Below are 15,360 nucleotides of genomic sequence, written 5' to 3'. Positions count from 1 at the left end.
GATACTTAATCATGGAAATGCTGATGGATTGTTCTGTTTATCTTTAGAAAAGGAAATGTCTGAAACATTTACAAAAGAGGACACTCCTCTTGACGTATTCTATCTGATGCAAATTGGAAGTCTCCTATTACGGCAGAGATGATCTAAAGAGAAACTGGAAAATACCCCACACCGTCTCAACTCTACATAGCTACCCAAAATGGCTGGCATGTGCACCAGAATTCCCAGTTCCTCCAATTTTACCAGCATTCAAATAGACTTACCCTTGATGGAGGTTTTCTTATTTAGAGATTGAGAGTACCATCCAGGCTGAGAGCCAAAGTGCTGAAGGAGCTTCCTGCCAGTCGTCTAGGGTGCGCTCAAGAAGAAAGTGTTGGCTCGAAGTTTTGTCTGGTGGCCCGGTAGATTAGCAGATCAAATGTCTTGCCCTGCACAGTTCAGGACGCCAAAGTACCCAGCATCATATCTCCATCCCTGGGAATGTCGTGCACTGCCCTGGCAGAGGATTCATGTGGATTTTGCCAGACCATTCATGGGCATAGATTGTTTGGTCATAGTAGATGCAGCTATAAGTGCTCCCAATGGCCTCCACTACAGCCTTGCATACTGTTCTTTTCTTTTTACATTATGTTTATTCAGAAGAAAAAAAAACAAGATTTACAGAGTGCAACACATAGATACATCTCAACACAACATTCATATATTGTGATAAAATTGATCAAAATGTTATAGCATAACACATAAAGGTATACCACTCTGTAATCAAAAATTTAAAGGTAAGTCATACATCATAAAAGAAATTTTTTATATAAAAAAAGTTAACCCCCTACCAACTACCAAAGAAAAAAGCTGATGGATGACAATGGATAATTAGAAAAAAAACATATTCACTTAAGAAGAGAAGATAAAAATATACATAAAAGTCTGTGCACTGTTAAACTTTATAAATTGGAAAAGTAAATAAGGAAAGGTCCCCAAATGTCATAAAAAGATTGTTTCGAATTTAAGTCTGAGCAGCGGATCTAGGTATTAAGTGTTTTTGGGACCTGTTTATCTCAGGATCTCTTGCTTCATTTGACCAATTGTCAAATAAATTTGCACTCCCAAAAACACATTTTTACAGATACCTTCAAATTAGAGATTTTCTACGTTTCCAATTAGCTACTTTTCCTATACGTCCTGATAAAAATTTACTGGACGATCTTTTAAATTTAAAACCTTTTGTTGATGGTTCTATTACCGGTATCTATAACTTGTTGATTGATTCTAGACAAGACTTTTTAGATAAAACAAAAAAAACTTGGGAGGACAACCTAAATTGTCAGATTTCTGATGATAGATGGAATAAAATTCTTAAACAGGTTAATATATCATCTTTCTGTGCTCGTCATTCTCTTCTACAATTTAAAGTGGTTCATAGAGCTTACATTTCTAAACAGAAGCTGTCCAGTTTTTACCTGAACGTTTCTCCACTTTGTAATAAATGCAACTCTGCTGATGCCTCTTTAATTCATATGTTTTGGTTTTGCCCTACAATTAAAAAGTTTTGGCGGGAAGTATTTCATACCTTCTCACAACTTTTTAGGGTCCAATTTGACCCAAATTCCCTTACTGCCTTGTTTGGTATTATTGTAAATGAAGATATAACTTTAAATACTCCTAACCTACAGGTTTTAGTTTTTACCTCTCTTTTAGCAAGAAGAGCAATCTTGCTTAAGTGGAAGGAGTCTACCCCGCCTACACATCTTCAATGGCTACGTGATATTATGTCTTATTTCAATTCAGAAAAAATCCACCTTGCATACTGTTGACGTATTGAGAAACCTGTGTGCAAGGACTGGTGATCTAGAACACTAGTCAGTGACAATGGACCACAGTTTTTAATCGAACAATTTCGGTTGTTCCTGAAAATGAATGGAATAAGACAGATTACATCTGCACTGGACCATTCAGCTACCGATAGCTTGTCAGAAAGGTTTGTCCAGCGTCAGTAGAACACACCACACCAATACAAATTGGAAGGCCACCAATTTCTTCCTTGCATATTGCAATCCACAATCAGGAACTCACCAGTTATGTTGTTCCTGGGTTGTCCCTTGAGTTCACACTTGGATCTCCTCAAACCCAATCTCAGAAGGAGTATGCAGGAAAAATTAATTGCTCCTCAAGCAAGGAGGTTTGATGTTCTGCCACTGGACAAACAGTCCCGGCGAGGGATTACAGTGGTTATCCTTGGAAAGATTCAGGACAGAAGTGGACCTACACACTGGAGCTTCTGATGTCATCTGAAGATGACACATCAATCAGTCGAGGAGAACGGAGTCAACTGGTAAGAAAGGTGGCCACCACTGTCATAACCACTTCCTGCAGTCCCAGACTCGACTCCTACAACCACCACGGAGGAGACCCAGAACCTGATTATTTCACAGCCACAAGCCCCACCTGCCAAACAGAGTGACTTCCCCACCCCCAGTCAGGAAAGACATTAACCCACAAGAATAAGAAATTATTCACAGCGATTAAATCTTAAGGCCTGAACGGGACAATTTAAAATTTACTATACCGTGGGTGTCTGTGAAGTAGTTGTATTATGTTGTATACTGTGTATATAGTTGAAATGCATTCTCTATTGAGTTGGAGTTTATAGCTAAGCAGGGAGGAGAGTTATGTGTTTAATATTTCAGTAGTATTTGAGTAATATTGGGTAAATATATTGCTTAATTAAGCATTCTTGTTCATTTAAATAATTAATTATGGGTTGTATGTAAAAATACTGTGAGTGAGTTGCACGTGTTGTGATGACGTCACGTTATATGTGCACACCTCGCTTAAAGTAAAATCGAAGGTAGACTTGCTTTCCCAGTCCATTGTCTTGTTCTTAATTAGATTAAAGATTTTGAGTTACAAAACACAACGAAGGCCCAAGCAATTAGTTCTAATAGGCTAAAATGACTAAAAATAGATTAAAATTAGTCTGTATGAATGTACCAATAAACGTAATTGTTATTTGCATCCCAAGCACAAAGCACAAGGTCGGAGAAAGATTTCTTCAGGTACTTTGCCATCTCCCTCAAAGATCCCCTCAGCAAAGTTCCAAGTAAATTTATTATAAAAGTACATATTTGTTACCATGCAATACCTTAAGAGTCACGTTCTTGCAGGCATTTACAGGGAAAAAACGAATACAATGGAATTTCATGAAAAACTATTGATAAAAACAAAGACTGACAAACAACCAATGTGTAAAGAGACTAACTGTGCAGAGAAACATTGAAAACAGGAGCTGTAAAGAGTCCTTGAAAGTGTGTCTGTAGGGTGCAGAATCGGTTCAGAGTCGTGGTGATTGAAGTTGTCCATGCCAGTTCAGAAGCCTGCATAGCTGTTTCTGAATCTGTCTCTACTCTGTTCGTTGGTGTTAGAATATTTGATTATTAAACAATATTAAAGCATTTCATTAAAAATTGCCTTTTGTTCCATAACCACAAATTATTCTGTATTTATTCTATTAAAATAAAAAAATAAGTATGCAGAATCTCTTCACTATGTGAATAAAACCTTGTACAATGAATGTAATGACGAAAATGAGATGGGGTCTCCTGCGCAGCGCTGTTTCAACATTTATTTTCAAAGATGAGGAATTTCTAGTCCACTACCACCAAGAAAGAGGAGAAACTATGGATAATTATTTAGACAAAGTTACTTGATGACACTTTAGATATCATTGTTGATCATTTGCCATCTGAGCACTGATGTACCCTGAGGCTAATCGGTACATAAATCAGAATCCTGATGTGACATCTATTCCAGCAGTGTCCTGTGTTTTGTGCTTTGAAATCCCAGAATGAAGTTTCTTCGAAGGGTACTGGTAATCTGATTAGAAATTAAAGTGAAATTAAGTGAACTTCCTTTTGTTTTTGCAGGTTGTCATAGAAACGGAGAAAAGTTCATACACTCTGAAACTTATGTCGTTTGAAGATCTCGAACAAGTAGTTACCCATGTCACTGCATCGCTCAAAAAAATTTTTCCAGACTCATCACCCAGGTGGGCAGGCGGCCAATCGATACTTTTGTTTTTGTCTGTGTTCATGGCCTTAACTAACTGAACGTACATTGGTGGTTATGACCAGTTGGTGTTGAGGGTCCCAAGCTGAAGCAACAGGATGGAAGTTAATGAAAACAGGGTATTGCTGGAGGAACGACAGTCAGTCAATTTAGGAAGTAACAGGGCCATTTATGAGGTGATCCATCATCCCACTCTCTGGTTGAAGAGTGGGTGGTGCTTGTGTGGCGTTACATTAAACCAATACCTCACATTAAACCAATATCTCAGTCATTTTCAAACAGGACCTGCAACCTTTCAGTTTGCCAACACACTTGCACTCCTTCCTGCCCACCAGCATCTTCTTATTCCAACTCCTTCCTCCTTCCTTTTTCAGTCCCGATGAAGGGTCTTGACCTGAAGTGTGGACTACTCGTTCCTCTCCATCGATGCTCCCTGACCTGCTGAGTTCCTCCAGCATCTTGTGTTTGCTGCTCTGAATATCAAATTTCTGCAGAGTCTCGCGTGTCCGATTTATGTTTATAAATCGTCAGCAACACCTCTTGAAATTCTCGTGTTTGCAGTTCTTTATCTGACCTCTGTTTACATTGGAAATGATTATGTTGTTATCCAAACTGTACTTCTCAATAAGAGTCTGCAGTGGTGAAAATTAACTAGCTTGCATGGAATGCTCTGACTTTGTTTTGTTTTTAATTTGGCACCTTCCTCAGCTACAACCCTTCTCTGTCCTTTCAGAAATATCTGTCTGTTTTGGGCAGCTGATGGCTATTGCTCATTGTCAGAACACTGGTTGCTGCTTTTAGTTGAATCTATTAATATTACCTGATGTTGCCACTCAGCTTGTTGTCTACATGTGTATTAAAGAGGAGGATGAACACCAGGTATGTCATTTGAATTGACCATGAAGGTTGTTTATCCTGAAGTAGTCAACAAAGAAACAAGCCTTTGTACTGCGATGATACTGACGCTAAAGAACTTAACCATTGTCCAGTTTCAACAGAAAATCAAAAGAGACTTTGAAAAAAAGGTGAATTAAATAATATATGAATCTATTACATACACTCTTGCTTTTGATGCCCACCAGATGCTTTCTTTCTTTCTTTCTCAATCTTTTTATTATTATTATTATTAATAATGAGGACAAAATACAAATGATATATTAATAAAAAAATTACAAACATACAAATTCCATTACAGATGAAAAAAGACATAAACAATGGTTACAGTATAAATGGGTTTACCAAGACATAAACCATACAGTATATGTATGAACATGGTAAGTCTAGATATTTCATAATATATGATATAAAAAAACAGAAAAAAAATATATAATGCAAATTTAACTAATCTACTAATCTAATGACTAATAAAGAAGAAAAAAGAAGCAATAAAAAAAGGAAGAAAAAAAGAAACGTTGGGAGAAAAAAAGGGGGGGAGCTGTTTATAGTATCTCACAAGAATAAATAATCATCAATGCCGTCACTTCCCGTCCTCTCAACATAGAGAAGCTAAAAGCTGGGAAATCAAATGAACTTGGAATGGGGTCATATTACATCATATGAAAATATTGAATAAATGGTCTCCATATCTTTTCAAATTTAATAGAAGTATCAAAAACACCACTTCTAATTTTTTCTAAATTTAAACATAACATAGTTTGAGAGAACCAATTAAATACAGTGGGAGGGTTAATTTCCTTCCAATTCAACAATATAGATCTTCTAGCCATCCGAGTTAGAAATGCAATCATTCGACGGGCAGAAGAAGATAAATGCAGTGAGTCCAACATTGGTAAACCAAAAATTGCGGTAATAAGATGAGGTTGTAAATCAATATTCAAAACTGCAGAAATAATATCAAAAATATCTTTCCAATATTTTTTCAAAAGCGAACATGACCAAAACATATGAGTTAGAGACGCGATTTCAGAATGACATCTATCACAAATAGGATTTATATAAGAGTAAAATGAGCTAATTTATCCTTGGACATATGGGCCCTATGTACGACCTTAAATTGTATTAATGAATGTTTGGCACATATAGATGATGTATTAACTAATTGAAGAATTCTATCCCAATTCTCACTAGGAATAATAAGGTTAAGCTCTCTTTCCAATCCTTTTTGGTCTTATAAAGGGGCTCTGAACGTATCTTCATAATTATATTATAAAGTTTTGAAATAAGCCCTTCTTGAAAAGGGTCTAATTCAAACAAACTCTCCAAAATATTTGAAGGCACAAAATTTGGAAACGTAGGGAGTACAGTACTTAAAAAATGTCTAATCAGTAAATATCTAAAAAAATGAAATCTAGGCAAGTTATATTTGTTGGATAATTGCTCAAAAGACATAAAACAATTGTCCAAAAGTAAATCAGAAAATCTTAGCAATCCCTTAGTTTACCAAGCCAAATAAGCTTGATCTATAATGGAAGGGTGGAAAAAGCAATTAAATACAATAGGACTATTTAAAACGAATTGAGACAACCCGAAAAATTTCCGAAATTGAAACCATATACGTAAAGTATGTTTAACTATCGGGTTGTCAATTCGTTTTGGCAATTTAGAGAGAGCAAAAGGGAGAGAAGTCCCTAAAATAGAACCCAGAGCATAACCTGATACAGATTTAATTTCTAAACTCACCCAATGAGGGCCAAAAGATCCACCCCAATCTTTCAACCAACATGACAAATATCTAATATTAACTGCCCAATAATAAAATCTGAAATTAGGTAATGCTATCCCGCCTTCCTTCTTTGTCTTCTGTAAATATATTTTAACTAACCTGGGATTTTTATTCTGCCATATATATGAGGAAATTTTTGAATCAACATTAGTAAAAAAAGAATTCGGAATAAAAATTGGTACCGCTTGAAAAATATATAAAAACTTAGGTAAAATAACCATCTTAATAGCATTAATCCTGCCTATTAGAGATAAAGATAATGGTGACCACTTAGTAAACGAGCCTTTAATCTAATCAATTAAGGGTAAAAAATTAAACCTAAATAAATCTTTATGGTTTTTTGTGATTTTGATCCCTAAATAAATAAAAGAGTCATTAACTAATTTAAAAGGTAAATTTCCATATATTGGGACCTGTCTATTCAAAGTAAACAATTCACTTTTACTAAGCTTTAACTTATACCCAGAAAACTCACTAAATTGAGCCAACAATGATAAAACTGCTGGAATAGATTTCTCAGGGTTAGAAATGAATAATAATAAATCATCTGCATGCAATGATAACTTATGAATGTCTGTCCCACAATTAATACCCAAAATATCCTGTGATTCTCTGATGGCAATTGCCAAAGATTCTAAGGCAATGTTAAATAGTAATGGACTAAGAGGACATCCTTGTCTAGTGCCCCGAAATAGGCGAAAAAATGGAGATCTTTGATTATTGGTAAACACTGAGGCTACTGGAGTGTGATAAATCAATTTAATCCAAGAGATGAATGTCGGACGAAAATTAAACTTCTCCAACACATTAAATAAGTAAGGCCATTCAACTCTGTCAAATGCTTTCTCCGCATCTAATGAAATCACGCATTCTGAAATGTCATGTGAGGGAGTATAAACAATATTCAGTAATCTCCTAACGTTGAAAAAAGAATAGCGATTTTTAATAAAACCGGTTTGATCTTCTGAAATAACTTTGGGTAATACCTTCTCCAGCCTGGATGCCAGTAACTTGGAAAAGATCTTGGAGTCTACATTCAATAAAGATATTGGTCTATAGGATGCAGTCAGTAGGGTCTTTATCTTTCTTCAGTATTAAAGAAATGGAAGCTCTATAAAAAGATTGTGGCAAATTCCCCAATCTAATTGCTTCCTCAAAAACCCTGCATAACCAAGGGGAAAGAGTAGCGGAAAAAAACTTAAAAATTCTACTGTATAGCCATCTGGACCTGGTGCTTTCCCAGAATTCATTGAGGAAATAGTCCCTTTAATTTCTACATCCGTAATAGGAGTATCCAATATTGAAAGATCATCGGATGATAATCATGGGAAATTTAATTTCTCAAGAAAATCACACATGGTATTACTATCCTGAGGAAATTCAGATTGATACAGGGAGGTATAGAAGTCTAGAAATGCCTTATTTATCTCATCATGATTAACTGTCAAATTCCCATTCTGTTGACGAATCTTAGTGATTTGACGTTTAACCAAAGCATTTTTCAATTGACTAGCTAACAGTTTACCAGATTTATCACTATGTATATGAAAATCAGATCTGGTTTTCATTAATTGATTTTCAATCGGAGATGTAAGTAATAAACTATGTTCCATTTGAAGTTCAACCCTTTGTTTGTAAAGCTCCTTACTAGGAGTGATCGAATATTTTTTTATCAATCTCTTTAATTTTATCGACCAATAAAAGAGTTTCCTTCTTAATGTGTTTTCTCAAACAAACGGAGTAAGAGATAATCTGTCCACGTATATACGCTTTAAAAGTGTCCCAAAGTGTTCCGCAGGAGATATCATCTGTGGAATTAGTTGAAAAGAAGAAATCGATCTGCTCCTTCATAAATTTTATAAAGTCCGAGTCCTGCAATAAGGTAGAGTCAAATCACCATTGTCTGGCATTAGAAACTGTATCCGTAAATTTAATAGAAAGTATTAATGGAGCATGGTCAGAGATAGCTATAATATCGTAATTACAACCGATTACTGATGGAATAAAACAAGAGTCTACAAAAAAATAATCAATTCTCGAATAAGAGTGATAAACATGTGAGAAAAAAGAAAACTCTTTATCGTTAGGATGCCGAAATCTCCAAACATCAAAAACTCCATTATCAGTCAAAAAGGAGTTAATACAAGTGGCTGACTTATTAGGTAAAGTCTGAATAGATAAAGATTTATCCATCAAAGGATTTAAACAACAATTAAAGTCACCACCCATTATTAACTTATATTCATTTAGATTGGGTAAAGAAGTAAATAAGGACTTAAAAAAGTCAGGACAATCCACATTTGGAGCATAACCATTAACCAAAGCAACCTTTTTATTACAAAGTAAACCCATAATTAACAAAAATCTACCATTCGGATCCGAAAAGATATCATGTTGAACAAATGGAATAGAGGAGTCAATAAAAATTGAAACTCCTTTTACTTTGGTGTTCGAATTTGCATGATACTGTTGACCCCGCCAAAACCTAAAAAAGCGAAATTTGTCCTCCTTCCTCACATGAGTTTCTTGCACAAAAATGATATGAGCATTAAGTCTTTGGAATACTTTGAAAATCTTCTTTCATTTAATCGGATGACTTAAACCATTAGTATTCCAAGACTCAAAATTAATGGTCTGAGCCATAATTCTAAAATCAACCCTTTGGTATAGAAAGGGTTAACCAACTTATAAACTCATGCACCCGGAAGAGGAACAAAAGTAAAGAGAAGACCCGGAAGTGACGACAACGCAGACATATTTGAAGTTCAAAAACAGCCCAAATGAAAAAACTAAAACAAACTGATGGAGAAAAAATAAAATTAGAAAACAGACCATCCCCCAACCCCCCAAGAAAAAGAGAAAAAGCCAAAATATGGCTTGAAAAAGGAAAGAATGAGACTAATTCTACCCCTATGTCAGCGGAAGACCACTCCGTATATAAAAGATATATAAAAAAAACCACCCCAACTTTAAAAATCAAAATCGCTATACTAAAAACCATACTTCTAAATATAGTTAGTTGTAAAAAATAAGAATATAGTCACTAAAAGCTTATAAATCAGGCTATAGCCCGGACAAAACAAAAAATATTTAAGCTATGATAAGCGATGCATTGTAGGAAGAAGACGAGAGAAAAAAATAACGCCATCTTAAACAAAACCAAAAATCTTTTTCAAAAAAACCACCATCTTAATCAAAAAGAATTCACCTTCAAAGGGTTAAAAATATACCTTCGAAGGAACAAAATTAATAGTCAAGAATATAGTATAATGGTTAAAGTGTATAAAACAAAGCAATTGATATGACGAAAACACACTTTACCTTAAATATAAAGTATAGGATAAACCTACACCAATAACCAGAGGTTAATTCTGGTTTAAGAAATCGAGAACCATCTTACACGATCAGAATCGTTTATTTATTAGAGACTAGTGTCTGTAGCAGTAGGGAAGTTCTTCTCCAGATAACTTCTTGCTTCGGCTGTAGAAAGGAAAACCTGACGAGGAACATTCGGTGGAGAGATTCGAAGCTTCACAGGGTATAGGAGCGCAGGTTTCAGATTTTTCTCATAACATTCAGCCATCAGCGGTTTGAAAAGAAGCCTTTTTTTGCATAAGATCAGGGCTAAAATTTTCAACCAAACGGAAGTAGTGCTCTTGAAATTTAACCATTCCTGCCCGCTGAGCCGCACGAATAAGTTGTTCTTTGTCATGTACATGATGAAACCAGACAATTACAACTGAAGGCTTATCTGTAGCACTCGGAGATGAGATGCTATCTCTCCTGTAAATCCTGGGGTCTGACTAGACAGATGAGAAGCAGGCACCTAGAATTATCAGTGTTAGTAACCTGAATTCCTGTGCTTGTTGTAATGGATGCCAAAGCCCGCAGAAGGAGATAAATCAGTGAGCTTAGACTTGATTTAACTGCAGCTAAAGGCATTTTTACTCTGTGTATCCATTCGAGTGTGATTGATATCAGTTGAATTGGTGAAAGAGTTAATGGGGACGGTTAGCATGACACTATGACAGCTCAGAGTGTTTCAGAGTTCCGGCGACATTCTGTAAGGAGTCTCTGTACGTCCTCCCTGTGGAATGTGTGGGTTTTCTCTGGGTGCTCTGGTTTCCTCCCTCAAACCAAAGACGTTACAGGTAGGTTATTTGGTCATTGTAAATCGTCCCGTGATTAGGTTAGGGTTAATTGGGTTTGTCTGAGGTTGCTGGGGCGAAGGGCAGAAGGGCCTACTCCGTGTTGTATTGCCAGGTAAATAAAGAAATAAACACATAAATTAGAACATAGAACAGTGTAGCACCAGAACAGGCTCTTCAGCCCACAATGACTGTGCCAAACTAAACTAAATCTCTTCTGCCTACACGTATCATATCCCTTCATTTCCTGTATATTCATCTGAAAGCCTCTTAAACACCATAACTCCTGACAGCCCATTCCAGTCACTTACCACTCAATGTATTTTCTTTAAAAACTTGACATCACATCTCCCTGAATCTTTCCACTTCTCATCTTCTGACCCCCCTAATCTCTTGCTTGAGATCCTTTCCCCGCTGCTTTCTCTTTGTTCCTCAAGGGCTCTGTCTGATTTTAGCTTCCTAAGCTTTATGTATGTTTCCTTTACCTTTTGATTTAATTCACAACCTTCTTTGTCGTCCGCTGTTTGCTTCACTTGGTCCCTCCTCTGGTTGAATATTCCACATACTGTTTCAAGAAACCCTTTTGGATGCACCATCTGCCAATCACCATCTGAGCCTCTCGCCAGTCATAGAGTCACCCACTGTGACAGCCATGTTGCTTTTAATAATCTATCTACCTATCATTTCCTCTGTCTCCTGATGGCTATTATGAAGCCTGCAGTATGATCACAAATCACTGAGTCCTCTATCAGATTTATCCTTGCCTTCACCCTATTCTCTCAAGCAATGGATCATACCAGTTTTAGAATAATTTGTAAACTTCTGCTGGTCTTGAATTTAATGACATCCCAATATGACACTCTAAGTAAGAGTGGGTCCACCTTTATGATCTCCGCAGACAACACTAATTAATTAAGGGTCTGTGGTCTGAAGGTTTAAATTGTTCTCACAGTGTGGTGGAACATCGAAAACGCTTAAGAAAATCATGACGTTGTAATCACTTTTTGTATTGATTGATCTATGACATCAGACTGAAGAATACATTCAGGATAATCAATTGCAAGGTTGATCTCTAAGGTCAATTGTGAAGGTGAGCCCATTTATCTTGCATTCACTTTTGTAGGAAGTTACTCAAGAAGAATTCTCCTGAGTTACATGAAAGGATCAAAGGAATCACACTGGCAATGGAGGAAGAGACTGGCTCTAACCTGGGACCATGTGGTACGTAATGGTTCACCCTACTGTGGAGCCAACTGCGCTGATATTTCTTCTCTTGGCCCAGTTGATTGAGCCTCTTAAATTAGTTCAAAAATTAGCATTTTATATTATGATACCTCAAGTGCTTTCAAAATCTTTTGGTACCAAGCAGCACACTAAATGAGACCTGACTGCATTAGATTTGCCTCTTGCTCACGATGGCCAGTTTCAGCCTAGTTTGCCTCTGATTGTACTGTAGCTCCCATGTTAGCATTTATAGCATGGGCAGGTTTGCCCTTGTTTATGTTAGGGCACTGTAAGTTACTGTGATAGTAAAAGCTGACCTCATTGGCAGAAGGATTTTTTTTTTGCTTTTTAGGTATATTAAACTGCTTGTAGGCCCCAGCCTTTCATTTAATGGAATGGAGAGAAACTTCTGCTCACCTCAGTGCCTTCCCTCTGCTGGGTATTGCTCCTGTCATCCTTGTTGAGATCAGCAAGTGCCACATCATGTGTGAGGAGCTGGAGCCCGCATTGTAACTTTGCCCCCAACAACTGCCATAGAGAAGGTTTGTTTTTAAACTGCAGTTGCCAGAAATATGAAATGAAAACAGTAAATGCTAGTAACAAACAGTCAGGCAGCATCTCAGATGACCAATACTAATTGATCTGTTGTAAGGATTATCCAGATTGGCAGTTTGGAGAAACATGCACATAGATGGCATCTCGGTCATCGACTCAGATCCTACGTCAATGTGCAGACTGAATGTCCACAACCACTTTGAAATGGCCTTGGGGTCTATAGATGTTTGGTGCAAAACCAAGGTCGTGCTCTTTGACAACTCATTCAACCAATTCTTTGTTCCCCTCACCCTCATGTCCGACTACCTGAAGTTACTAGGAACCTAGTTTGTAAGAGCTTGGGGTAAGCAGCTGGGGCAAATGGCCGCAGTGAGGCAGAGGCTGGGAATGTAAGAGTGGTGCAGTCTGTCAAAGATAGGTAAGACGGTCTCACTGTATGTGGCACATGGTAGCTGCACTATGACGGCCAACAAAGTCATCTGCCAATTCATCAGCAGATTTAAAATGAGTCATGGATCTGTAGGGATGTGATGTACACGTTTCTAGAGGGGGAAGTATTCCTCATCCTGATGTGTGGCTCTATCTAGATGTGCCTTGAACATGACTACTCAAACACAATCTCTCTTCAATGTTGCAAAGAATGGCTTTTTGTCTTGGAGCATTCCATTTGATTAGACCATAGTACAGTATCCTCACCCACTCCCGTAGGGAAGTTTCCATGCAAAATCACCTTTGACCCCTAATTAATCAGCTAGTTTCTTTGTGGAATATCCTGTGGACCTTCTAGAAGGAGATGGTGAATCTTGTGAGGTGATTCACCAAACAGATTGTCAAAGTCAGTCTGAGAGAATTGTTTATTTTTTTTGAAAAGCTAATAAGCTATGCGATAAGGGCAATGTGGTTGAAGTAGCCTGTTCATGGTGGTGTAGATAGGAGGATAGTTGTAGATTACAGAATAACGTTGATCAATTGATAATAGGGCCAATGGAATTTAATCCAGAGAAATAGAAAGTGATGCAGTTTGGAGAGCTGGTGAAGGTAGGACATGTACTCTGAATGCTAGGATACTAGTGAGTATTGAGGAATGGAGGAGGTCTTCAAATTTTGAAGTATATTATTATCAAAGTACATATATGCACATACAGTACAGTATATACAAGCCTGAGATTCATTTTCTTGTGGGCATACTCAATAAATCCAATAACCATAGTAGAATCAATGAAAGACCACATCAACAGGGTGGGCAGCCAATGTGCAAAAGATAACAAATTGCAAATACAAAAAGAAAGAATAATAATAATGAAATAAATAAGCAATGTATTTTGAGAACATTAAATGAAGAGTTCATAAGTTGTGGGAATACTTCAGTGATGGGATGAGTGAAGTTGAGTGAAATTATCCCCTCTAGTTCAAGAGCCAGATGGTGGAGGGGTAAAAACTGTTCCTGAACCTGGTGATGTGAGTCCTGAAACTCCTGTATGTTCTTCCCGATGACAGCAGTGAGGAGAGATCACGTCCTGTGTGGTGGGGTCCTTGATGATGGATGCTGCTTTCCTGCAACAACAGTCCATGTAGATGAGCTCAGTGGTGCAGAGGGCTTTACCCTGATGGACTAGGCTCCATCCATTACTTTTTGTAGGATTTTCCATTCAAGAGTATTTGGTTTTCAGACCAGGCTGTTATGCAGCCAGTCAATATGCTCTTCACAACACTTCTATAGAAGTTAATCAAAGTTAGGGATGTCATGCTGCGTCTTCACAAACTCCCAAGGCACTTTGTAATTGCATTTTTGTGCTGGGCCCAGGATAGATCCTCTGAAAAGAGGAATTTAAAGTTGCTGACCCTCTCCACCTCTCATCCCCAATGAGGACAGGCTCAAGTACCTCTGGTTCCCTCCTCCTGAAGTCAACAATCAGCTGCTTGATCTTGCTTAGCTTGAGTGAGAGGTTGTTGTTGTGGCACCACTCAGCCAGATTTTCAATCTCCTTCCTATCTGCTGATTCATCAGCCAGTGAGGATTGGGGGTCTTTGGTAAACAAGCCCATGAGCCCCATAAAGTGACAGCACAAGCAGGTGCAGTGGTGAAGGCTCAAAACGGACATTTCACTTTATCAAGGATGGAATGTAGGAGCATCAAGGTTATGGTCCAACTTTAAAAAAGCACCTGTTAGACCTCCACTGGCGTACGGTACCCCTCTAATTGTCAGACTGATGAAGAGGTTTACAGGAATATTGTCTGGGATGAAGTATCACAATTATAAGGAGAGACTGGATAGGCTGGTACCTGAAAGCATAGACAGGAGGAAGCCTTTCTCATTGAAGAGGAATCCAAAATTAAGAGGGAATAAGCTTAGAGTAAGAAGTATGGGATTTAGAGGGGATCTGAAGGAGAGCACTTTCACCCAGGTGGCTGGAATATAAAGTGTACTGTCTGAGTGGGTGACGGAGGCACAGAAGGCTCCAGTGGATGGGATGAGTATAGATAGATGCTTTATGATCATGGACATGATGGGCCGAAGCACCTGATGCCTCATTACCAGAACTCTCAAACAAGCATCGAGACCTCACTAGGCTTGCAATGAAAAGGATCCTCCCCACCAGGTCCTTGGCGAATTGGCAGAGTCGCAATCCCATTGTCTCTGTTATTGAGGTGATTGTGGTGTGGATGAATAATCCATCAAGGTGTCT

The 15,360-nt window shown here is 37.6% G+C and overlaps 1 protein-coding gene across 1 annotated transcript in view; it reads left to right on the top strand.

The window, feature by feature from the left end:
- The window catches only part of carmil2 (capping protein regulator and myosin 1 linker 2), a 159,450-nt gene that overhangs the window by 40,720 nt on the left and 103,370 nt on the right, over positions 1-15,360 (top strand). Inside the window, exons 5-6 of the mRNA XM_059992767.1 lie at positions 3,921-4,042; positions 12,017-12,114. Of these exons, the coding sequence (XP_059848750.1) occupies positions 3,921-4,042; positions 12,017-12,114 (220 nt within the window). The remainder of the gene's footprint in view (positions 1-3,920; positions 4,043-12,016; positions 12,115-15,360) is intronic.

The sequence above is a fragment of the Hypanus sabinus genome, chromosome 17 (genome assembly GCF_030144855.1).
Source record: "Hypanus sabinus isolate sHypSab1 chromosome 17, sHypSab1.hap1, whole genome shotgun sequence".
Taxonomy (NCBI): domain Eukaryota; kingdom Metazoa; phylum Chordata; class Chondrichthyes; order Myliobatiformes; family Dasyatidae; genus Hypanus; species Hypanus sabinus.
The sequence above is the reverse complement of the archived record's forward strand: the minus strand, read 5'-3'. Positions and strand labels throughout refer to the sequence as shown.